Genomic DNA, 26,269 nt, shown 5'->3' with positions numbered 1-26,269 from the left:
GCATCAGCAGTCCACGACTGCTTATATTTCCTTCTTTTCTACCTTTCAATTTAGCTTTATGAATTCTCTTCTTCAACTAGCATCCTTTAAAAATTTGTTACAGGTTTTGACATTCAGACAGATAACTGCTATTCTTTTCATCTTGAATTTCAAAGAGTAGCACCATTTCTGAGTTTCTGGTCGTGCAGTACTAGAAATGAAAGGTCTGTCATACACCAGCATCTTGATTCTTACTCAAAACGCCATTTCCATACCCAAAATATCTCTTCAAACTAGAGATATTAAAAAAGATACAGCTTATGAAAAATCTAGGATAAAATATTCTGAAAAGTTAAAACTATGCTTTGTATTTCAGTCCAGTTACTGGATGCTTTTGAACTTTAGATAAATAGATACCTTAATATTCAATTTTCAAATTAGTTTCTTGAATTTTGTATTTTCCATTTAAATAGCATGTGACATACAGTTTAATAATTACAGCATAAGGACTATGTAACTTTATATCCATTATCCTTTCCTCTTGAATTACTCACCTAGTAATTTAGATAACATTGTCTATATTGCAATCTGATATGAAGCTGAATAATCCTCTTGCATCCTTACGTGCTGTATTTCACCTAGTATTAAATATAGAAGTGATAGTACAGTCCTATTCTGAGAGAAAGAAGAAAGGGAAAAGACAAGTTCTAATTCCAGTTACACGCATAGCTCTGAAAGAAGAAAATGGAATCCAGTTTAAATAATTTAGCAAAATCACAGAAATCAGACATTTAGGACAGAGAAAGAAATAAAATTATGGCACTTTTTCTAGTTGCTGGCTTAATGAAACCTCACTGCTTGAAAAATACAAGCTGGGTTATGATAGGAATTGTTGAAATCTTTATCACTTCATATTATGCATACTAAAATAGCTTCATGACACAGTAATGCCAGACTTCTATTTACAAGAAAGCTGCTTCAGCAGAATTTGGGCCAGGATATGGTATAAAAATTCACACATCCTACAAATGCACAGTGCCTATTAAGTTATTTGTTCTAGATATATAGGATGTGCATGCCATTAGTTTTATACAAACTGCTGGATCAGCAATTTGGAACAATTACAGCTGCACAATTCAGGAGAATTACATGCAAAGGCATCAGTTGGATTCATGGGATTGAGATGAAGAACTCAGGACTAGTTTTATATTCTTAAGGCAGACTTCATTAATCATGTGCCCTGCTGAAGATTTTCTGACTTCAAATATTTTAGTCCATTTGATAACCCTTCTTCATCAGCTGTTGAAGAGTTCTATTCATTATATTATATCTTTTTTTTTTTTTCTCTAAATTTCTTCTCAGTTCCAGCTACTTTTTCAGCAAACTGACAGAGCTGCCAGCAGGATGTCCACTTAGAGGGAAGGCGAGGCCAGAAAGGCCTTGGGGAAATTCTGGCCTTGCAAAATTTTGCCTAGCATTTCAATGACAACAGGCATTGGAACATGTTTGTCATGGTAGATTTAACTATGCAAATATGGAAGCTTTAAAGATTGATAGCAGGTTTTAACCAAGAATCTGAAAAGGTCTTATAAAGAAATGTGTTGGCTCAGAGGCAGTGAAATCCTCAAAATCATTCAGCTTATGGATTGAAATCTAAATATGAAACAGCTGACTGTTGAGTGATGATCAGGGATATTCAATTCAGTTAACCACCAGGCCAAAATTTCCCATCTGTTATGACCAATTTATTAACTACTGCATCTGTTTTCCATAGAAGCTTTTTATTTTCCTTGTCTTTTTATTTCAAGTACACTAATTCTTTGCATTTTATCATATATACAGAGGCCATCATGGAAATCTTTACATTTTTATTTGTGTAGAATTGGAGTAAAATGTATTTATTCCTTTAGTGTCGCATTTGCCTATGGAATAAGCAATTCCCTTTACTTTGATGACACAAGAGCTTAACAGCCACTTACAGAGTTATTTACCTTCTAACAGATGAATCTGATTGACATTAAAAACTGCAATCAACTGAAGTATCAATTAATGAAGGAAAATATGACATAAACAGTTAGTGACAAAAAGATTAGAAGCAGGTTTGAAAAATGCAGGGTCATTTTTGTGGAACAGTCAAATACATATAGAATATTTTTGACGCACTCTTGATGAAACAATGTCACTTGACGTCAGCAGGCCTGTTAGGAGTTGGATCTAATTAGTTGTGATTTTAATCAGGCACATTTTAAATATTCTCATTACTAATGGCAGAGTTTAAACAATGCCCTTCCTCAGAAGGAAGGACAGATGAATCATAAGTCCACACTAAAGCACATCCAGTTCAGCTCAGCAAGAATTCAATCATAAACTACTGAGGCAAATCTAAGCCATACTTTCCAGTATTGGTTTTCTTTGCAGTCCAGGTATTAAGGAGCAGACGTTTCTTTATGGTATTCCATAATCTAATGTTGATAACTTGCAGAAGTCATCTCAACTTTATCATAAATTTCCTAAAGAGCAAATCCTGCATGTGTGATATTGTGCAAATGTATCAGATGATCAGCAATCAAAGTGCTGGTATATCTTTAACCCAATAGTTCAACTAGCATTGACTATCACCAGAATAGTATTTTCTTATCTGATTACTTGTCATGCATCAGATTCCAATGTCTTTTTGCTGTCAAGTTAGCCAAGTTCTTTCTTCAAGCTCAATTGTCCTCCCTAAGCAAGAGAGAATTATTTATGAAAGAGACTCTATAGTTAGTAGTTCAATCTGTTTGAAGATGAAAGACACCCATGCTACTTGTAACACATTAGGCACCCTAAAAAGTGTCAGTCTGCTCAGTCACTTCTATGTTATTGCATTTAAATGTTTTTACACTGGAATCATTGGAGTCGTGATTTCAGTTTAATAAAAGCTTCTAGTAACTGTTGAGTCTTTCAACAATTTCTACATTGAGAACTATGTTTTTAAGTCCTTTATAGGGCTTTTGTTAATAAACATGAATAATAATAAAAACAAACGTGATTTTGTTAATTAACCTGGAAAAAAAAAAACCAAAATTGAGAATTTCTGCCACATAGAATGCTATCTACTTAAAATTCTTTGGAATAATATAATGCTCTTTGGAAAAAAATGTAAAATAATTGTCATTAAGAATTTGCAACCAAAAAAAAATTAACTAGAAGAATGTGAATTGTTTTACCCCACTGCTTTTAAATGCTTGGAAGTAACTATGCATTCACATACCCCAGATATCACAGGGAGATGTCCTGAAACTCCCATCTATATGGTCTCCTGAGTTGCTAGATGAAGCTAGAAGTAATTGAAAATCTCAAGTATTTTTTTGCAAATATATGGATTTCACATTGAAAGCTTTGATGTCCCTGTCTCCAGGGCAGGCAAGATGGCATAAATTTACAAAGATATTCCCCACTGAATGGAAACCCTCAAAATTACTTTGCAGCCTTGCTTCACAGTTCAGGGGAAATTTATCAAAACTGAAATGTCACAACTAACCCTTTTTTTTCTTTTTTTTCTTTTCTTTTCTTTTATTTTCTTTTTTTGCTTTAAATGACTTATTTCTAGTGAGATGTTATTTCACAAGAAAACTCTCAATTTGTTCTTGTTTGTGGGTGACAGGTTCTGTGCTACATGGATTTTTGAAGAGATTTCTAGACATAAATGCATAGTTTTCTTTTTTTACTTTCTTCCCATTCTGTAAAGCCTGGGTCCAGTAAACTTTCTAAATGCAGAAATATTTATTAGACTTTCTAGATCTCTAAACTCAGAAATAAGTAATGTCTCATTTTAACTCATTCAGTAATCAGTTATGTATTCAAGTAAAGCGTCAATTAATAGAACAAACAACCAGGGAGCTCCAGTACATAAAGAACAATTTCTGTGCACCCCAGTAAAGCTACACTGTCACATGATCATTTGTTGCAGAGCAAATACAATCTAGTAAAGCTTATAAAAGTCATAATATAGTTTGAGTATTTGCCTATCTCATTTGTTACATCAGGAAACAATTAGTCAAGGCTAGTTTTGTTACAATATTAATAATTTATTTTTTTTTTAAAAAAAAAGCAATTGTCATGTTTCAGTGAAAGTTTCACCTCATCTGTCTATTGAATTGTGTGCTAAAAAAACACAGAGGTGATGAAAAGAAACTCTCTTAAAATTACACAAGTCTGAGAGTCTATTCATCTGTATCAAAATGGACCATAACCAAATCAGTAATACATGCCTCCATTAAAAGATGCCAACTAAAAAGACTACTTACCATATTTAACTGTGGTTTACTGAACCTGTATTTATTTTCTCAAAATGTCTAGGACTGGGAAAAATGGCACAATATCAGTACGAGCTCTGGATGGTCCCAAAGCCAGCATTGTGCCAGCCACTTTCAGTGGTGTCTCTCCACCTGGATATACCATTTTGGATGTAGATGCTAATGCCCTGCTGTTTGTTGGAGGTTTAACTGGAAAAATAAAGGTAATGTACTGTATGGCACTATTGTATTCCATTACTACTTACAGTAAAAGTAGCAAGCTTTAGTATGATCGTGTCTTTGTTGGAGGTGCTTTAGTAGTATTTCTGCTCTTGAGAGATTATTAGGAATATGTAGGCTTTCTGTCTAGGAGCAATTAAGGGTGTCTGCTTTGTGTCATAAACAAGAACTCTTCAAATGTATTTTTACAATTATTGAATCATCAATTGCTAAAAGTGGCTCTACACAGAGACCAGTGACCCTTACAAAACAAGAATGACCTCACTAGCTAAACATATTCTGTGCCTTGATTTGCTTTTTCAGAGGCAATGAAAATAAACTGGAGAGAGATGGTTTATATCCTACACCTAAAAGTTATTCTTAGTTTTCTTTCGTTCTTGGTGGTGTTGTTGGGAGGTTTTTGGGTTTTTTGTTGGGTTTTTTTTTTTTGGTCTTGTTTTGTTTTTTGGGGTGTTTTCTTTGTTTGTTTGTTTGTTTTTGCTGTGTTTGATAAACATCAATTTCTACTTCTGTTTTTTTATCACTAACAAATGTAATTACACTGGCATTATGTTGTATTCCTTACTTGCCGTAATGACTAGTGGAATATTTATTCCACTGAGCAAAACCGACACTGTTCTGTGCCTGCAGTGCTGTGCAGTGGCCAAAAGCTCAAAAACACGCAAGTCCTTAAAGGCTGTAGGATTTTCTCTGCCTACCCCATTGAAATGTGTAACTGAAGTTTGCAGTGACTGCTCACTCAGGAAGACTGGCCCATGTACCGATTCTAAATGCCAGAGCTGTGATTAAGAACATCCTTTCATTGTTCCACACTTAGAAAAATACTTGAGAGTTTGGTTAATAAATTATTTACATTACATTGATGATTAAGACAGTAGAAAGTAAGTGATGGGTAGCTTTTGTTCTGTTTTCTTTGCGTGATCCACTGAAGGAGTTGTGAAACTTCAAACTCAAATGCCAGCCTAGACCTGAACCTTATTTAGATTTTAGAATCATAGAATTGCCCAGGTTGGAAAAGACTCCAAAGATCATCAGGTCCTAACCATACTACCCTAACTCTAACAACCTTCCGCTAAATCATGTCCCTGAGCACCACATCCAAGCAGGTTTTAAACACATCCAGGGATGGTGGACTTAACCACCTCCTTGGGGAGCCTATTCCAGTGCCTAACAACCCTTTTGTTTTAGATTTCACTTGCAAGTTAGAGTGCATGTGGGACAAGTACTGAAATGTAATTGCACCATTTATATATGTGTCAAACCTCTCAGAGCTTTGACCTGAATTCTACTTTGAAAAAATATTTCTATGGTCACATTAAGAATCCAGAGAATAGGAGATGTCACACAGCATAAATGTGTCATGAGATAAATTAGTCTCATTCCTGGTCATGATTTCAATGGCAAAGTTATTACATTAGACGAATAAAAATGTATATTTTCATTTATGTCATTTTTAATTTTTACAGCTCTCTTGTTGTTAAATTAAGTGCCCTTAGTATTGCAGTCTGATGGCAGGAAAAGTGAGGCAAAGGTGTAAGCAGAGATCATATCTAATATTTGAATAACCAGGCCCCAAAACTCACACCTATGACTCTTGTAAAATGTCACCACTTCTAACAAAGGTCAACTCACTTGATTTAGTTTGAGTTTTAACATTTGTTTTATCTAATGCATACTATTTCACTTTTATTTTTTAATGTTATTTGTAATTATTTGGGGTTTTTATTCAATATTTAAATACTAACATTGTTTAAATAACACTCAGTTACCAAGAATTGCTTAATGATGGATTGTGTGTTTAAGAAAAAGTTAGGAATAGAAGAACAGCAAAGGATTTCCAAAGCAAAAAGAATTCAAGGGCCCTTGATCTATCAGGATAAATATAAGGGTCTGAAATGAAGTAATGTTTAAACCTAAGCACTTTCCTAAATGTTTTTAATTTTTACCTTAGACAGTGAGTCAGAGGTGAATACTGAGCATGCTTACTGAGCACATAACACAGTTTTAGTATCATGTGTGAGGTGAAGTAATGAACTGGAACAGAAATTATGGAAGCTGCAGAAAATGTGATACTAGAGCATTGATTTTCAAACTCAGTAAGAATGCTCCAAGTGTTTTCTCAGGATTTCCCAATTTTTTTCATCTTAATATAGAAAAGTATCCTGATTTATTTATTTAATTTATTCCCCCCTGGGTAAATAAACAGAAGGGCAGAGACAGGAAGACAGTGCATTGTACATTCAGTATGACTGGAATATTTCCTATCTAGGGTTTTAAGCATTTTCAGACTTGCTCTATTCAGGCAATCTGTGAATTAAAGAAAATAAATGGTAAATTTACTTTTTTTAAGAAATATTTGTCATCAGTTGTCATGTTCACAAAATATTGTCTTTAACTGGGAATTTTTTTTAATGCTATGAAGCATTTTGGACATTTTTCAAGGTCAGTGATTTTTATTTTTCTTTTTTATTATTATTTTTATTGAGTTTTGGACTGTGTGATTAGATTGACCTTAGATTTGACCCAGGATTTCACTCATTTTCCTTTTTGAGAATGTTTTTTTCAGTGTATTCATAAAGAATGCTCACTTTCAGCTTTTAAAAACATCTTTCATTTGGCTTGAGTAGAAGACTATGATACTTATATACCATGAATTTCTTAGAAGTGACATTAAGTTCCTACTTGTTGCTAATTAAAACCTTCCCAATTACCCCAGGAAATATCATCAGAACATGAAGTCTTTTGAGTCACACTTTTGCTGAAATATTTTTAAGTTGTACTTTTCCATATTCTCTTGCAAGTTCTTAATATTCATAATTGCTGTATGGAAAACAGCAGGTGCTTGTCTATCTTAAATAGTTAAGTAAATAGTTTTTCAATCAGTTCATATTGATGAAATGATATTTAAATGAAGCCAGGTATTTTTAGAAAGATCGTTCTGAGGTGAGTACTCTGTGTACAATCATATATTACTTACCTGATCACAGCACCATGTTATGATCAAATCAGCCTTACCCAATGTGTGTGATCCTAACCCAAAGAATTTTGATGCATTAGAAGTTAAAATTGCTTTGCTATCTGCACTTTTTTCTGCATCCAAAATTCAGCATGACCTTTACATGTGTAGCCAGCTGAGCTCACAGTCAGTCTTTTAGTTTGAATACTCAATTTCCAGGCTTTTGAGAATCAAGAACAGGTGAATTTTGCTAGTTGCATTGTGGGCAAGATTCCTCATAGCTCTTTCCGTGATATCTCAAACAAATACATAAACAGACATCAGTGAGAGACTGCTGTTGCACTAGCGCAAGCAAGCAGTTCTCCAGATGGCTGGGAAGCAGATGGTGATGTGAAAGCCCAGGCAGGTCCTCATTTTTCTGTGATCATTCTGCATAGGTCTTTCTTAGTCTCAATTAAATGAGCCTTTTCATCTTGACTGATACAAAAGTTATCTCACTTTTTTTGCCGTTTAATTGTTCTAGAGGATTAAATAGATTAAATATTAATCTTGATGTGTAAAATAATAAGAAACATCTTCTGGTATTTGATGTCTTTGTATTAGTTGTGCTTTCAGATATAGTAAGTCACTTCAAACGAAATTCAGCAATTGTTTTCTCTTACAGAAATCAGATGCTGTAAGAGTAACCACTTTCACAGGCTGTATGGGCGAAACCTTCCTAGACAGCAAACCCATAGGACTATGGAATTTCAGAGATATAGAGGGTGACTGCAAAGGGTGTGCCGTCAGGTAGGTAACATATTGCTCCTTTCTAAGCCTGTTTGTGGGGATGCTGTGGTCTGTTGTCAACAGGAGAGGAAATTCTGCAGTAGCCATCAAATTCCAGTAGGCAGCTTAGAAAATTGAATTATAAGAAATAGGAAGTTATGTTAAAATTATGTCAAGAGGAGAATAACCCAATCTGTGTTAAAAAGGGGTCAGTATTTTACCTGAGTGTGAATGGTGTAATGGTGCTGTGAATCAGACTCCACCACTGGCCAGGGTTAGTCAAAATGTGAGGGATGGTGAGATCCACAGTGTGACAGATTCTGGCACATGGGCAGGATTTTGCAGCTGTATTGTGGGTGCCTGCACGTCATAAGGCACAGGGCAGTCAGGTGTGTCAGTGCGTCTTTCACAGCCGCCAGTGTAGTTAGCAGAGACACCAAAAGGGAAAGGGTTTCCTTTCTCAAATAAGAAGGACCTTTCTAGTGTGTCTGTGTACTTTAAGGGTGGTGTCCCATCTTCCTTCCTCTTTTCCATGAGATATTTTTCTGCACCATGATTCAGCATCAAAAGCAGCACTGCCGAAAGCCCCCGTACAGATGTGCTGAGACTATTCCATAGATTGTTATTTAAAGAATGATTCTGAGTCTCTCACATCCCAGTTTTGGCTTTCACCATGACATACTGCATAAAAGCAGTATTATTCTCTTAGATACTCCTGATTTTTAGCAAATTTTGCAGTACCAGTATATAGTATAGAGTTATCAATGTGTTAGGCAAAATCACTGTAGACTCAGTCAGAGAAGTTAAAAGTAGACTTGTACTCGACTGAGTAGCCTACTTTGAAATATCTGCTATGGCTTTGTCCTTTCAAAATGGTGGAAATTCCAGTTGTGAACAGAATTTTGGAAATGCTGGAGGGTTTCCTTGATTAGAAATGTAGGTACTGGATGCTTAGGTTAAAACTTAGGGAGCGTGATGATGTATATGTGTTTCAGTTCCAAGCAAGTCCTAGTAGAGAGATCTAGACTTTATATGCATCTCTGTCTAAATTTTTCTCATTCATTAATGATAGTGCAGATCTCTTTGTTTGGAGTAGAGTGGGTGGGTGGAAGATGATTGAAAAAAGGAAAACTAGACTTGAAATTCATAGAAAACTGTATTAAAATTTCACTTTTACCTTAACCCAATTTTCTTGTTTCAGAAAGAATCCAGTTCTCCTGCAAAATCTATTTTAAAAAGCTAACTGCTAAATGTAGTTATGTAGGGCAAGAGGGCTATCTTCAACACCCCTGTATGTATGCCAAGTTAAATGAGAAACATTCTCCTATCCAGTATTCCACATGTAGGTCTCTTGTTCAACGATAATTGTTTGTTATTAAACAAAGAGATTGCTGTCATCCAGCCATCTGATCTGTGTGACAAATGGTCAAGAGCGTATCATAACAATAATATTAAACGATATCATAGCCTCATCTTTTCTGTAATGACAGGGACTGATGCTTCTCCTCTTGCAGCTTGTGGGTAAACAAAGAATCACAGTTTACAAGGCTTTCAGTCTGTAGCCATCCAGAAGGTGTAAAGTCCCTAACATTAACAAAACCAACATTTATTACAAGAATGCTGTTTTACAGGGAAGATTGCAAAATGACCGGTTATAGTCCACAGGATTTATACAACAGATTCTTTTTCCATCTTCTTCCCAGAAGTGCTTTCTTGTTGAACATCTGGTGAGCTGACCTTGTAGTCCCACTTCTAAGAATTTGGGCTTGATACAAAATCAAGCCAAGTTCAGGAAGATTCCCGAAAGGCAGCTTCTTGCTCCCCTGCTCTACTCTTCTGCTTCACCTCCACATGTTTTTTTCCCTTTTAATTTCACATGGCAAAGAAAAATGTTTGGAATTGCCCCCTTTCAGCCCGCAGGTGGCAGATGGTGAAGGAACAGTCCAGTTTGATGGTGACAGCTATGCTGTAGTGAGCCGCCCAATCCGCTGGAACCCTAATATTTCTACAGTCATGTTCAAATTCAGGACCTTCTCATCCAATGCTCTGCTGATGTATCTTGCTACTGAGGACCTGGTAAGAACAAAGAATACTACTTACAGGTTTCAGCCCATCTTTGCAATGGCTTAATTCTTCGTATCATGAACACAAGTGGAAATTTAATGTGCTGCTGTCTAGGTATGATGCTGCCAGGCAAAGACAAGCTTATAGTATGCATGCTGACCAACTTGTTTTTACAAACTTGTGAGAGTTACTGAGTATCCAGCTGTTAGTCTCCAGATTTTCTGATATTATTAATGAATTGAAATTTATTTCCAATGATTACTTGTGCACGTATTGCAAACTATGGTGATAATTTGTATAGTTTAAAATACCACGGTGGGTAGCAGGGTGAGAAAGAATACCAGAAGAGACAACTCCCAGGGAGAAGTCCTGCTCATCAGTGGAAAAAAGTTTTGTGTTTAATGTAAGTCACATTAAAGGGGAGCTGAGTGGTGCAGCAAATAGCATGTGGCAGAGATGGCTTTTTTTTTTTTTTTTTAAATAAGTTTTACAAGTGGTGCCTTTTACTGCTAAAATAAAAATCAAAAATATTAGTTATGAAACCTGCATGGGATTTCTGTTTATGCAGATTTGTGCGGACAATGGGAGTTTCTCATAAAAACATCTGGCATGATCCTCCCCAGGAAACAGGAGTAAATTGGTTTCAGCATCTCTCATCCAAATCAATTTGCAATTCTGACTGAGAAGACAATCCTTTCTTTATCCATCTTTCCTTATCCTTTCCATATGGGCCAGTTACAAAAAGCTGTCCTCAGTGATATCTTGAAGAGTTATTGAGCTCTCAATACAAGACAAGCCAGTGTACTGGCATATCTTGTACTTATGTTGTTTTTATAATTTATAATTAATTACGTAATTGAATATTAAAAGTATAATTAAGGTAATTATTTGAGATGATTTTATGTCATTAGCTGGGATAATTAATATATGTTTTTTTCTGTGAAAAAATTATTTAGTTGAACTCATGGAAAAACACTGGGATCTGGAAAGCAGGAGGCCTCTGATAAAATTTATATCTTAAAATGAGGTCCCACAGTATGAAGACACTGAGGACACGCTTTCTTGTAGTGCATGGATAGACATGTGTAAACATGTAGAACAAAGTGTTGTGTTGATATACATAACATTTTTCTCAGTTTTGCACAAGTGTTCACACAATAAAGTATTTTCAATCCTTCTAGTGGAACTAGCCATGAGCAAAATGATTACTAGACTTCTAAAGCTGGCATGGCTGATGTGTTCGTGTCCTGGGTTTTAGTTCCACCATTACTTGCTTAATGCCTTTCAGGCTATCCAGTCCCCTGGCTATATGTTTTTCTTCTTCTAATCTACCAGCTCTTTCTCTGTAGATACTGAAGTGTACACTACTGCTCCAGTCAAACATCTTAGTTATGGTTTAAATATTGTTATCAGTGGATAAGTAGATTTTTTTAAAAGTTTGTGAAAAGTTGTATGTTGCCATTTAGAAAAAAAAGCATTTACTTAATGTCACATGCGTCTTACCAAAATGAACAAGAATTGTAATTTGTTCTTCTAATGCATATGTATATCTAATCCCTTTTATTAACAGAAGGATTTCATGAGTGTAGAACTCAGCGGTGGGCGTATAAAAGTCAGCTATGATCTGGGTTCGGGTACAGCTTCTGTTATCAGCAACCGAAATCACAATGATGGCAAATGGAAGTCTTTTACTCTATCGAGAATTCAAAAGCATGGTGAGTTCCTGTGGAGTTAGTATGAGTTTCCCAGTTCCTTATTTAGTACAGCTAAGCATCTAATCAGGGGGAAGGAAATTTTCAAAACTGATGAAATTACAGAATTCTAGTGGTTTAGCAACTCCTTTTGGTTAGATTACTGGTATGCTGGAATGCACCTGAGTGACTGCAGCATCAAACAGGCCTATTATGATATTCTTTTGAAACAGGTAGTTTCATTTTCAGGCATAATTCTGTTTTACAGCTGTGTAAATTACGTTCTGCCATGCTTTTCAAATAGAGAAGCTTTTTCATCAGTTCACTGATGTTCTAATTAAGAAAGCAGACTTGTGTGATTTTAGTGAGGACAGCAATAGCATTTATGTTGTACTGTTCTTTCATGCTCAGCATATCCCAAAGCATTTTTAAAAGCAATGATTTAAATGTTGATAGTACAGTATTGCAGCAGACAAACATAGCAGCCATTTTAAATTCCCTAATAACTACAGAATGCCATCAATCTGCATGGAAGCAACTGTGAATGTCTTCAAGACTGCCAGTGACTCTTTAACCTATTACAAAATGTGAAGTGGTGGTGTTTGATAGTATACATAAAATGCTGGCTAACAAAACTCTCTTGTTGTTGTAATCTACTTATAGGACTGGTGGAAATTTCCCTGAGCCAAGTTCATGTGGCACACTCAGTGCTTTTGTATTGCTAAAGTCATCTTGCCTTCTGAATCTCTTGGGTCCCCAAGGGTGCTGAAATATGCTCTTCCTCCTGTAGTCCCTACATTGCCAGCTCTCAGACCTGTCATCCAAGTGACAAGATAGAGCCAGGCCAGTGGTTAGAATGACTCAGAGCTCTCACCTATAGATTTTCTGCAGATTTAGAAGTATACCTTGATCTCTTAGTGCATATTTAACTCAGAAAATATTACAATACACTACGTCACACAATTGCAATTTCTTCATGTCATTCAAACATATTGTATGTTTGTATAGAATTTATTGGTATAGAAATAAAAATTATGCTCAGTCTGTCTACTGTAAGGCATAGAAGAGAAGTCTATCCCCCATTCAATTATTTCACTCCTGAAAACTGGGCACTTTGGTTTGGCATTCTGCATTTCTTCTCTCTTTAAAGGCTCTGTCCACAACAGGTTCACTTGTAGATTCAATTGGAAGTAATCCCTTCCATTTAGCTGCCTAGAGAAAAAAAGGAAGGGTGGAAGAAAGAAAGAAGAAAAGCAGGAAGGATGAAAGAAGAAAAGGACCTTTTGCATCCCTAAGAGATAATGTTCCCTTCTTTCTTGGAGGCTGTTCATCACTTTTCAGTGTGCCATGTCTCTCTCACTGAACTTTAAATTCTGTATTAATCCACACATTGAAAATGTAGATAGAATAATCATTTAAGTATAATGGTTGTATATAGTTCATCTTACAGTTCATTTGTGACTTCAGATTGAGATTAGACATGACAGCAACTGACTGCTTTGGGTTAAAAATGGTTTAGAGTGACGGATGGCAAATCTCTTAGGCATATCATGATAATCCTTAACAAAATTGTAATCTAAAATATCCTGTTCAAGTGTCAACTTTTGGACTGAAATCACAAATTAAATGTAAAATTATCTCTTCTGTCTTGATTTTGTCCTGAAATGTGAGTTCCAAATTGCATTGACACAAATAACGTAACAAACTGAAATTGGTTTGGAAAATACAAATAACTAAAGCATACAGAATTGCTGTAGTTTTTGAGGTTGTTATGGAAACAGAGGAGAGTGTGGGTCTCTCCCTCTGAATGTATCTGACATAAATTGGGAAACCCAGTGCCCTAACTTCAAAATGAAACTCTCCTTATTTCTTCCTTCACCTGCAAATCCTCTAATTATTTATCCTTTTTTATTTATTTTATTTATATTTGCTAAGACATTATTTTTAATGTCTGATGTTTTGAAACTAATCTTTTATTTCTTCCAGCCAACATATCAATTGTAGACATAGACACCAATGAAGAAGAGATGATAGCAACAACCTCTACAGGCAGCCACTTTGGACTCAACTTAAAGGGGCATGAAAAAATATATTTTGGTGGACTGCCAACCCTTAGAAACTTAAGGTAACATGACTCAAAGAAATCTCTTCACCTTTGGGAAGGGAATGTAAATGTAGTGTAATCCTATTGCATCTATCTATTTATCAAATACATTTGCTGTAAGTAAATGGTAGATTGCCAGTGTACTCTATACTGCCAGACCAAAGCTTCATCACTGGTGCATTTCAATGCTACTCAAGCTCAAGTTACATAAATACGATGCAAATTGATGTTGTATGCTATGCAGCTTTCTGATTCTGTGCAGAATCATGATGTAGCTGGCTTTCTTTTCAGTCTATTTTCTTAATTGATGAATAGAATTTATTACTCCAGCCACATAGAAACACCCCCATAGTTGCATAAAAATGAAGCATGAGTGCTTAACATGTGCATGAGTAGAAAACTATTCCTTGTAGATTTACTGTGAAATTGCTACATGTTTCTAGTTAAACAGGGTCACTATAGATACTACGCATAAATAAACCAAATCAAATATTTTAAATGCCTGAACCCGAACTTTTGACTCCAATAAAATTATTTTTTTTTTAATTGCATATTATTTTTTATAAACTTCAATAAACTAAAGTAACTAGGTAAGAGACTCTTGAAATTAGTGAGTGTATTACACGGTTTTAAATAGTTTTTAAGTTTCTAATGAATATTCAGCAGTTTTGCAATGACAGGAACAAAAGAATTGTGTGCTACAATGAACAGATGAGCAGTGCAGGAACAAACTCATTAATCTATGTCACTTTTAGCTACATGGCATAATGACAGCCTTGAAGTTGTCTTCTGCACAAGAACTGTTGTAATTAGTCTACAGGCTGTTCTGCAACTAGAAGAATGGACATATTAGTTAATTTATTAGATTAACGGCTAACCTCTGATGTCAAATCATCCAGCAATACTAAGATGTAAGCTGTTTTACGCATGAGATTTAACACTATACTATGTAATTGTGCAATCACACCAGCACATAATGTCTAGAGCAATTTTGGCTTTTTTTTTTTTTTTTTTTTAATGTGTGTGTGTGATTGCTCAGAAGATCAGCTTACAGCAACTATTTGGACCTTTAGTAACCATTTTGCCTACAGCTATGATTCATCAGTCATTGGTACAAGATGGATGTTACAGTAAATTAGAGTCAAAAGCAGTGAAAAGGGGACTAAGGCAAAACTGAACTGCTACAAACAATAGATGCTGCATTCCCCAACTTTGTAATTTTCAGCTTGTGTCAGTCTGCCACATTCTTTTACATAATTTGCTTTTTATTCATGACCAAGTACAGCAACAAATTATAAAAGCTTTCTGATGTACTACATTTTCAGGTACTTTGCTAATTATCATACCCTGACAGTGTATATAGAATCTCACCATCCATTATGTATTATTTGCATATCTACTGTGCTGTGAAATATTTTGAACCTTGTTAATAAGTGTCATTAGTTATAATTAATGTAATTTTTTTTTTTTTTGTCTTTCTTTCTCGTCATAGTATGAAAGCAAGGTAAAAATAATCAGATTACTTGCATGACTTGCATGTGTCTAGTAAGTGTAGCTTGAAAGCACAAGCAGCAGTGCAGTAGCAGCTTGGGGGTAGTGTTTATACCAGCTGTTATGCTAAGGCTGTAAATTCAGCAAGTTGTTCCTGCTGCAACAAGCAAATCTGCTTCCAAGTGCTTAACGCTGTCATGTTACATGCTGTGCCCACACCTACACAAATTACTTCTATTTTCTTCACACAGCTGCTTAATTCAGCTGTGTTTGTTTATTATACTGGAATGCATTAGAAGAAAAGTTACAGCAAGCTATATTTCCAAGTTTAGGATCTCTAGGTTGTGATAGCAGCATAGTCTAGGGTCAGTAAAGGAGCTATGCACTCTAAGGCTGTGAGTTAATTACTGAGGAAGGCATGAAAGCTAGGCGCAGGCTTTTGTGAAGTTTGCCACTTCTGAGTTTGAATATTATGGAAAAGATTGAGGATGTCACCTGATTTTTACTAGAATTTCAGTTTGCAGCCATTTGCTTCTACTAGTTTTGTTTTGATTTTTCAGAGAGGAATATATCCTGACTCTGTTTTGCAGCATATTTCCTGGGTTGACTTAGAGATATATAATTTTCCTAACACATTCCAAGAAACTCACTCTATTAAAGAAAACTAGAATAGATTATTTCTTCCCATGCTCCAGTATCTTTTCATGTCATCACTTGAAAATGATACTAATTTGGCACAAAAGAATAACGATAACAATCTGAGATCTGAATGAACTTGTACCTTGTTTTGTATGCTTTGGAGGAGAACGAAGAGAAAAAGAAGTGTTAAAACAGCATCAAACAAGTATCAGATTAGTAAAAGAACGTAGAGTTCATATGGATGAGGAATTACAAGCAACAATTACAGGAGCTGCCTGTAACCAGGCAGCATCAGAGCAGCCTTGAACTGGACAGGACTGGATGGCAATGACAGGGACAGTATGGGCACTGTTCACAGGGACACAGCAAATGAGTTTTGTTGCTGGGAAATAGAGCTAAGAAATAGAAAATCTAAAATGAAAGAAAGATGAGCACAACTTACATGATTGTGAATATATCGGAATAAGTAGTATTTCAGTAAGACAGACTGTTTGAGTCATATAGGGGCTGACAATTTGCCAGAGAATACTGCGCTTGCTAGGATGGCTATTATGCAAAGAATGGCTTTTGGTGCCAAAACACGCAGCTATACAGTGTCTGTGCAAAATGGTTTAATTTTGGAATTAACAACGTTTTAAAATTTTTCTTACTTCCTAGGGAGCTGAGTTGTTTCTTTTGTCTCACCAGTCTTAACTCCTTATTAATTTTTCAAATTCATTTTTCTTTCTTTGAGCTGCTCATATTATTCAGATATTCTACTAAACTGTCAGCACTCATGGGTGACTGTAACATTGCGAGTGAATTAACTACTGCTTTGTTTCATGGTACAAATGGTAGCTTTTTTTTTCCTTAATCGCCTTCATAAGGCTTCTATTTGTGCAAACCTGGTTCAAAACTTGCCTGCAATTATGGTCTTTCTCTGGTGTTCCCAGGTCTGCAATCTGAAGATCAGATTTTTGCACTCAAGCATACAAGCTTTGGTGCAACTTTGAGGGGTTTTCTCATTTCTTCCAGATGATGAGTGAAAATCTGGAAATTTGCCATTCTGTCATAATGTTTTATGCCTTGGATGAGTAATCAGGTTCTATGACAAACCCAAGTGTTTTATTTCTGCTATCTGCTTGAGAAAGTTAAGTGTACTGCTGTGTTCCAAACAAATACGCAGCAGCATTCATATGAAAGATACTCAAAATATAAAGAAATCTATTATCAGTCCATGTGAACATAAAGGGTTCCTAAAGCATAAAAAATAATCAAAAATGAATTTTATTTTTTACACCTTGGCAAATACTTCATCCAAAATTGTTGTATGCTATAAAAGTTTCTTTCATTAAGATCCAGCATGCATAAAGATGAATGAAACGTCTTTCTTCCAGTCAAGGTTTCTCCTTATTGTTATGATTTTCCATACTGCTTCTCTCATCTTTGTCATAGCTTAGTGCATTTAAATGCTGAATGTGACAGCACTCCTTTACCAAGGAAGAAAGAAAAGAAGGGTCTGTTGACAAAGGCAATGAATCCTCTGTTACACCTTTGATAAGTGATAAGCGTATTATGAGTGGAAGGCAAGATGTATTTGTCTGAGTGTGTGCATTTAAAAACAAAAATCAAGCATCTGTGTGCATCTCAAAAACTGCATGTATCTGTGTGTTCACTAAAGTCTGGTTTTGAAAATACATTTTACTTTTGAATTTTTTTTTAGACCTGAAGTGAACTTAAAGAAATATTCAGGTTGCCTCAAAGAGATAGAAATTTCAAGGACCCCATATAATATATTGAGTAGTCCTGATTTTGTTGGCCTAACCAAAGGATGCACACTGGAGGTTAGTAGGATTATGTTATGTTATGTTATGTTATATTATATTTTATATTATATTATATTATATTATATTATATTATATTATATTATATTATATTATATTATATTATATTATATTATATTATATTATATTATATTATATTATTTGGTCTTAAAGGATATAAATGTTTTCTGATTTTATGACAGAACATCTTAATCCTGTGAGATGTGTTTAGATGCATATAGTGATCTAACCTCAACATCAGTACTGGTATATTTAAGAGAAATATGGATGAGTCTGATTAGCATGTAAACCAGTTTTCCAGATCCTGACTTCTTAGTTTTTATTTCAGCTGTCCAGGAATAATATCTATCTACCCAATGTAGGATTTTCTAAAATGTTTAACAGTGGTAAAGCTCAACTGTGAGCAATGACGTAGTTCAAATTTTGCATCTTATTTCAGTTCATCAAAAACTTTAAATTTTTCTTGGCCAGAAAATAAGTATTCCTCTATTCATGTTTTTCTGTTGCTGCGAATCATAGAAAGAGCTCCGCTTATCAGGTTGTTTGTTTTTTTAAAAATACCCTTGAGGTTTCAGGGCTTGAAAACTGATTGGATTGAATATTGTATGGCAGAATTAAAGCATTCTAAATATACAAAACAGGATATGTAGGATAATTTAAGGTGTGACAAATAAAAGCATACAAAAAGACTGGATATACTTAGTTACATAAATGCACTGGGATTTCAAAGAAAGGTAAACATAAGCAATGATTTTATCTGATGTGCTCTTCTATCTCTACATCTAAAAACAGTTCTATTGTACTGAAAAAAAATGGTGAATTGTTTTCTGAAAATAATTGTTTATATAGGCTAGACTTCCCCAGATGGTAGATTGCAAGAATTGGAAGAAGTTACAGAAAATTTTCAGGAGTATGCATCAATTTATTATTTGATGACACACTCTGCTCTTTAAATTGTGCTGGTGGCTATGAATGTAGAAAAGAGTTGAGACATAAACAACAAACACTTCATTTACAAGCCTGGGTCTTCAAGAAGTCAGTACTGCTTAATGAAGCAATTATGGTGAAGTACTAATGATTGATTAATGGAAAGTAATTTCAAAGCAAGTTTGAAGAATAATAGAATCTAGTTTGTGTTCACATTAAATGTTGCTATCAATGGTACTGATTTGAAAGCAAAGTCTTACCATATTTACATTAGAACTTTGCATTCCTATAAGGACAAACTCCAGAAATATCCTCATGTGATAGGTGTAAACAGTTAATGTTTGCACGATATTTTGAAAAGTAAGTTGCTTAAATTTTTTTACTTTCCATCTCTTAACCCTTTTTCATTTCCATAGTTTTAGTTAAATTTTAGTTAGCTTTCTCTGTGTTCATACACTGCTTTTAATCCTAATTTTCTGTCCTCTTCTACAGAATATTTATACAGTTAGTTTCCCCAAGCAAGGCTTTTTGGAAATGCCACCTGTCTCCTTTGATGTGGGCACAGAAATCAACCTCTCCTTCAGCACCAAGAATGAGTCTGGAATCATTTTGTTTGGCTCAAGCGGCACAGTTGTTCCCCCCAGGAGAAAGCGCAGAAACACTGGAAGGAAAACTGCCCCTTCAAAGAGAAAACGCAGACAGACCGGACAGGTATGAGGCAAAAGATACAAAAACAAACAAACACCACACAATTATAATGAATTTCTTCCATTCAGTTTTGTTCTGAGACACTGCTGCATGTTATACTTTATAACTATTTTTCACTCAAAGGGTGATGACACTGAAACAGGTTGACCAGAGAGGTCGTAGATGCTCCATCCCTGGAGGCAAACAAGGCCAGGTTGGATGTGACGCTGGGCAGCCTGGTTTAGTAGTGGTTGGTGACGCTGTCCCAGGGCAGGGGAGTTGAAACTATATAACCTTTGAGGTTCTTTTCAACCCAGGCCATTCTATCATCTATTGGTTGTTGTTAAACAACAGATTTGTGTTGGTTTTTTTTTTTTATCATATAGATGCTCCCAGGTTGCTTTTGTTTGTTTTTAAGTATTTGAGAATTTGAGTCCTTATCCTAACTACTACTTGTGCACTACTTATTATACCTGGAAACATCTCTCATTCCTGGTCATATTGACACAAATAACAACCATTCCATTTTCAGTGAAACAAAAAAGAACAAGTCACTAAGAGCAGCACAGTGTAAGCCCCCTGGTGCTTAGGATCACTACTGTGGGATTTGTGACTTAAGAGTGCTCCAACCTTTCTTCTTCCCCCTTAAAATACTAATCTACACTATAAATCCTTCTTGAAAAGAATAAAGTCAGTCTATTTAGAGGAAATACCTGCACTGTCTAAATGACTAACTGGTGCAGATGTGATGGCTGTTAGAAATTGTTCAAGTCTCGAATAATTGAAAACATCATATATAGACATAGTAAAGCAAAGATAAAATACATGGCTTCCTTCTTTTGGGAAATAATATTTCATTGCTCTTCACACCTGCCTGGGGACAGAACTCCCAGTGATCTTAAGGAACACACCACAGGGACAATTCTTTATAAAGGCTCTCTCACACGGCATTGACTTCAGGGCATGTGTTCCTTTAACATTATCCATCTCTTCAGGTCACAAGTGTGCATGACATGCATTGCTACAGTAACTGTAGGTTAGATCCCAGTATTCACTACAAGGTGTTATTGGTTGCTAGAGTAACTGTGAGTGTGGTTTGCCGGCCCTACAAATGCAGAACTCACTCTGTGACCAATGCTATTCAGATTTTGAGGTTTCAAACCTTGGAACATCTAAAATCAGAAGAATTTTAGGTCCAAAGTATCCTTTCTTCCCTTTGGATGATTATGCATAGAGCTAACTCTTCTGATGAAGTTTTCCAGAAGTACCTAATCTCACTCATTCATCATTATAAAAATATTGTGGAGCCTGAATGTGGCAGAAGCAGCAGAACTGTAATTACAATATTGTGACTACAGTGAGCAAATTAAAAACAAACTTAAGAAAATAAAGCATACGTAGTAATGTAAAACTAAGTAAAACTGTGTATTTTGAAATGTAACTTACCTTCATATAACAAAATGTCCATTGCAGGCTTACTATGCAGTGTTCCTGAACAGAGGCCGATTGGAAGTGCATATCTCCACTGGAATCCAAGATCCCCACAGGATCACCATCAGACCAGAAGCAGTCAAGTTTCATGATGGCAGAGCGCACTCTGTTAGGATAGAAAGATCTAAAGGGTAACAATCTGGCGGTGCTACAGAACATGCAGCACATATCATTTAACAAAATGAATGCATCAGTGTCATCAGCAATCCACTCAAATGCTTCCACTGAAGTTAGTTTCCCATCAGTACCTTTTATTCCACAGAGCAAGGCTGTTACTGTTTTGAAATGCCACGTGTTGTTGAATACACAGTGGTGCCCAGATAAATATGGTAAAACAGTGAAGACACATAGAGATTAATAACAATATTTCTTATTGCTGGAAAGCCACTGAACACCTTTTCAGACCATTTTGAACAGAATTTCACTTAACTTCCTTTACCCTTTCACAGCTGTTACAAGAAATGCTTATTATTACTTCATCACTTGAGAAATAATAAGGAATAGTGCTACTGAAGTAGCAAGAATAATTAATGGCCTGACATCACCCTTGTTCCAAGCTGTTTGATGCAGTGGGCATTTACTGTACAAACATTCAGTGGATTAGTGCACTGTGTACGAAATCGCTCTTTCTTGCTTTGTTCAAAAGAAATTAGAAAGGCACATAACACCCAGCATGTTACAAAATGTGGTAGATGTAATTGAACAGGCTTACTCAAACACACTGAATGCTAGGCATCGCTTTCTATGCTCAGTAACAATACAACCACCTCCTTGAGCGACAGCTCCAGTCTGTCTAGTCCCCACGTGCCCTTCCATAACTTCTATCTTCTCTCTAACCTGCTTTACTTTTTTTTCAGTATGATTTTTTAATTTCAATTTCTTTTGTATTATTAAATAATTCTTGTAAATAATGCCTTCAGACAGTATTTCTCCCTGGTTTCGATGTCTATCAATCTAGTCAGAGGTAAAACTGCACATTCCTTGGAGGAAAAAAGTTACTCTGGAAATGTACTACTGCATTATGCAAAACACCACGTGCTGCTGTGACAGAACACAATTATCCAGTAATGATAATAATAAGCTCTCAACAACAGAGATAGTTCTTTCCAGCAGTGCTACAGCAAGTACAGTAGCTTGACCTGTGAGAGTACATCAAGACAACAATTGCTGCACAATGCCACCCAGTGATGATGCTTGTTAGATGAATGACCATTTTTATTTATTTTTTTTTTTTAAGTAGCTCTGTTACAACACAATTTGTCTGAACTTTACAAGTTTCTGTAAGCTGAAATGGAGGGAAAAGACATCAATTAAGACCAGCACCCTCCTCAACGTGAACACATGCTTTATTTGATTTAATGTCATTCGAAAACTCTCCAGACAGCTAATTGCCCATGTAATTATAAACTATTTGTTTTCTCTTCCAAAGTAATTATAGGATACTGTTTGACAACTAATGCACGTTATTGTATGGTTCCACTTGGTGCCAAAATGTTTACTATGGTAATGGCTAAAGATAAGATAAAAAGTATGTGAGCTGACAAAGATGTTGACAGTCACTATCCATGTAGCACAAAGAATAACTCAAGATCTGACAGGCTCGTTTCCTTATACTTCCTCTGAAGGCACTGGAGAGAAAAGTCCTCCCTGGGACACTTCACAGAACCTAAATTATTCTCTTAGCCCCAGAGCAATCTTTGCCTTTCTATCACTGAGGGATCTGGGTGGGGGAAATCCTAGAGATTCCTCAGATCCCTCAAAACATAGGGTATTTAATATGCACTTCCTCAAATCCTCTGTAAAATGTACAACTTTCTGACCCTACAGTTTTCTAGACCAAATGAACACACACACATTTATCAGGAAATTGGAAAGCTTATGTATTGTATGTCAGTTATTTAATTCAAGTGCTTGAATAACTATCCAGTTCTATGTAGAACTTGCCTAAATAACAAAGTCAAGTATTTTACATATGAAAATTGGTCTCTTTTCAATTAACGTTTTCAATACTTCATTTCTGTCCAACATTAGTAATTTAATACAGTTTTTCAACATAAAGAAATAAATAACATTCCACATTCACATTCAAAAATACTGAAGTTATTATCCAACCTTGCAGTTGATTCCTGCGATCAGAGCAGTCTGCAGTTTGTCCCCCTGCAAGAATATAATAGCTTGTACAAACCAAGAAATAAGGAGCCATATGAAAAGCAACCCCCTGCTGTTCCCATCCCACTGAGCACAGTATGACTATGTAGCATCACAGTACAGCAGGCTTGGTTCCTGCCATGTCACTGCTGTCACACTACAAACCTCTTCTTGTACATCCAGAGGCTGATGTTGCCGCCTCTCCACAGCACCATTTTGCCAAGCTCTGTTGGAGATCTACTAAGGAAGCAAAGCAGTAACTGAAAACTACCTAAAGGTTAATATTCATTTAGTGTGAACCTCTAATTACAGCATTTGGGTTCATTCAGTCTACTAGCTGCTGCAGGAGCAAATAGGACCTGTAAAATAGTGATGCCAATGCAAAGGATAACCAGCATAAAATGTGTTTTTCGCTTTTAAATCCCCAATACCCCCCAGGATGTTCACTGTGCAAGTAGATGAAGACAAAGTCCAGTCTCAGAGACTGCCAACAGACCAGCCCATCTCTGTTAGGAAACTCTTTGTTGGGGGTACTTCTTCTGAGTTTCACACCGTGCCTCTCAGAAACATACCACCATTCGAGGGCTGTATATGGAATCTCGTCATTAATGCCACGTAAGTCACACTAATGCCAACAAATGTCTGTTTAAATGTCTTGGTTACCAAAGGAAACATCATTGTTGCAACAAATCACAATAACAAGTCCTAGAACACATTCTATATTCTTATTAAGACCTTGAATTTTTGTGTGTGATATGCATTCCATAGGAAGTGCAATTAGTGAACTCTTTTACAGACAATGTAACACCTACCTATTAAACCATAAAATAGACCTGAAAAAAAAACCACAGTAATTCTGCAGTAAGGCTTGTCTCAGTGATGGGTATTTATGGAATCCAACATTTTCTTAAGTAAGCAAGGCTGATCTCCAAGAGTATCCAAATTCTAACAAATACTGAGGAAATTAATTTGCCCAGGGAGGTGGTGGAGTCTCCTTCTCTGGAGGTATTCAAGACTAACCTGTGCGACATGGTGTAAGGAACCTGCTTTGGCAGGGGGGTTGGACTCAATCTCTAGAGGTCCCTTCCAACCCCTACAATTCTGTGATTCTAATTTAAGTGTCTTACCTCAGTAATCAAACCAGATGGGTTTAATCCTGGCAGTTGTGTCCTGTGAAGTGGAAAGGAACTGCAGCATATAGCTATTTGGTTTAAAAAAAAAAAAAAAAGAAAGGTGGTAAAGCCATAGAAAAACTAATAACAGACCTTGATTTCTTCATGTGTTCTCAGCCCCATGGACTTTGCTGAACATGTGGCCTTTGAAAATGCAGATATTGGCCAATGTCCCTTTTTGGAACCAGAGGCCAGGCCACCTGAAGAAGAAGATAAACCAGTTCATTCAACAGTCCTGATCCAACCTGAGCCAGACAGAGAGAAGGAAACAGCAGAGACATATCTTGCTGGAGCTTCTCCATCTCCTCCAACATCTATATCTTCCCCATTTGTAAGTACAGATTACTTCACCTAGTTAAAGTTTGAAAAGATTTTGTTATGAGGCAAAAATGAAAAGTAAGCTATTGAGAATTATTTGTCAAAAAATAGTAACAATTCAGTAGGATACCATATAGGGAACACCTTGTCAGTAAGACACGGATAATGGAAATCCATTTGATTATAATTGCTTGGATTGTCTCTACAGTATTTTCAAGAATGATGTAGCAGCAAGAATTACATCTGGCTTGTGTGCTTAGCCCTGAACACTCACACTTCAGGATGTGAGACAACCAATACTTGATCAGAACTGGAGAGGAAATTTTCCTGTGGGAAATCCCTATCATTACAATATTTCTTATGCTGTTCTCTGAAGCATGTGGTAACAGCCAATTCAGTGACAGGACTGAAGAAACAGATAGTCTAGAGGTGTTTTATATGGCAGTTCCTCCACTACTCTTTTTTAAATTTTGTCCTGAGACTTTACAGCCAAAACCCTAGTCAGTGCTGAATGATGGTGGTTCCCAGGATTCTTAAGAAGCTAAATAACAGCAGCGTTATACAATGACATTTAAGAAGAAACTTCTGTCACACATCTTTTACAAGTTGATGTAATATGTTACAATCCAAAACAGACATAAGCTTAAATATCTAAGTATTAAAATGAATAATATATCCATGGGAAATTACACTGAGGAAAAATAACTATTTGCATTTTGTTACTTATGTAAACAAACCATGGGTTTATACAGTATACAGTTCAGTTTGTGTGGTATGTACACATACACATATATCAGGTACAACCAAGTTAGTAAATTGGATGGTTTCTTTCAGGTTGGCTTTTCTAACCATTTTCAAAGGAGCTCCCGAACCAGGTGAAAGTCAGGATTAACGATCATGAAATTCTGTCAGCAAGAGAGAAATTAACCTGAATTCCCTGTGTCACTCATTCTCTGGTTCTCCTGAAAATAAGTAGGATATCTAGCAGTGTTTTCTTACAAAAATAATGGTACAAACTTATGTCAAAAACCATTAATTTATATTTGAAATTCACATCCACCTTAATTGGCCAGAGGCATACATTATGATTTATCTAGAATTTGTCAGGCACTAAAACACATGTAACCATCTATGTATCTGGAAAGTCCCTTCCAGCTTAAACAATTCTGTGATTCCATCATACTTGCAACTAGCTCTGAGGCCCAGAATTGTAAATACTTTTCATGCTTCAGGACAGCATTGTGATTAACTCCCACGAGGTGGAGTTGTTGTAATACAAGGGCTGTAATGCATCTCTGTTTGCAGTTAAAAGTTAGCAAATAAACAGCATAGTGAGCTTACCATACAAAGATAAGGAACTACACAATGACAAGGTAAAGAGGGTTAGCCAGTCTTAATGAACACTGCTGTAAAAGAGTGCAGTCAAACAAAACAAATAGACTGAAATATTTGAGAGGAAAAACAAAATGGAAAAAAAAAAATGGAATATTATCTCTT

General features: G+C 35.8%; 1 protein-coding gene across 6 annotated transcripts in view; it reads left to right on the top strand.

Moving 5' to 3' along the window:
* The window catches only part of LAMA2 (laminin subunit alpha 2), a 302,596-nt gene that overhangs the window by 263,874 nt on the left and 12,453 nt on the right, over positions 1 to 26,269 (top strand). For 5 of the 6 annotated variants that reach the window (XM_085541686.1, XM_085541683.1, XM_085541684.1 and 2 more), the window contains 10 exons: positions 4,318 to 4,477; positions 8,114 to 8,238; positions 10,131 to 10,293; positions 11,852 to 11,996; positions 13,959 to 14,097; positions 17,909 to 18,029; positions 19,449 to 19,667; positions 21,117 to 21,265; positions 23,721 to 23,897; positions 24,572 to 24,785. In XM_085541686.1, coding sequence (XP_085397812.1) covers positions 4,318 to 4,477; positions 8,114 to 8,238; positions 10,131 to 10,293; positions 11,852 to 11,996; positions 13,959 to 14,097; positions 17,909 to 18,029; positions 19,449 to 19,667; positions 21,117 to 21,265; positions 23,721 to 23,897; positions 24,572 to 24,785 — 1,612 coding nt within the window. Of the gene's footprint in view, positions 1 to 4,317; positions 4,478 to 8,113; positions 8,239 to 10,130; positions 10,294 to 11,851; positions 11,997 to 13,958; positions 14,098 to 15,568; positions 15,667 to 17,908; positions 18,030 to 19,448; positions 19,668 to 21,116; positions 21,266 to 23,720; positions 23,898 to 24,571; positions 24,786 to 26,269 lie in introns of those variants that run through there. The other variant, XM_085541685.1, reaches the window with a different exon arrangement.

This window comes from Coturnix japonica, chromosome 3 (assembly GCF_054131305.1).
Source record: "Coturnix japonica strain WE chromosome 3, WE-NBRP24, whole genome shotgun sequence".
Classification (NCBI taxonomy): Eukaryota; Metazoa; Chordata; class Aves; order Galliformes; family Phasianidae; genus Coturnix; species Coturnix japonica.
This window is presented reverse-complemented; position numbering and strand designations above follow the sequence as displayed.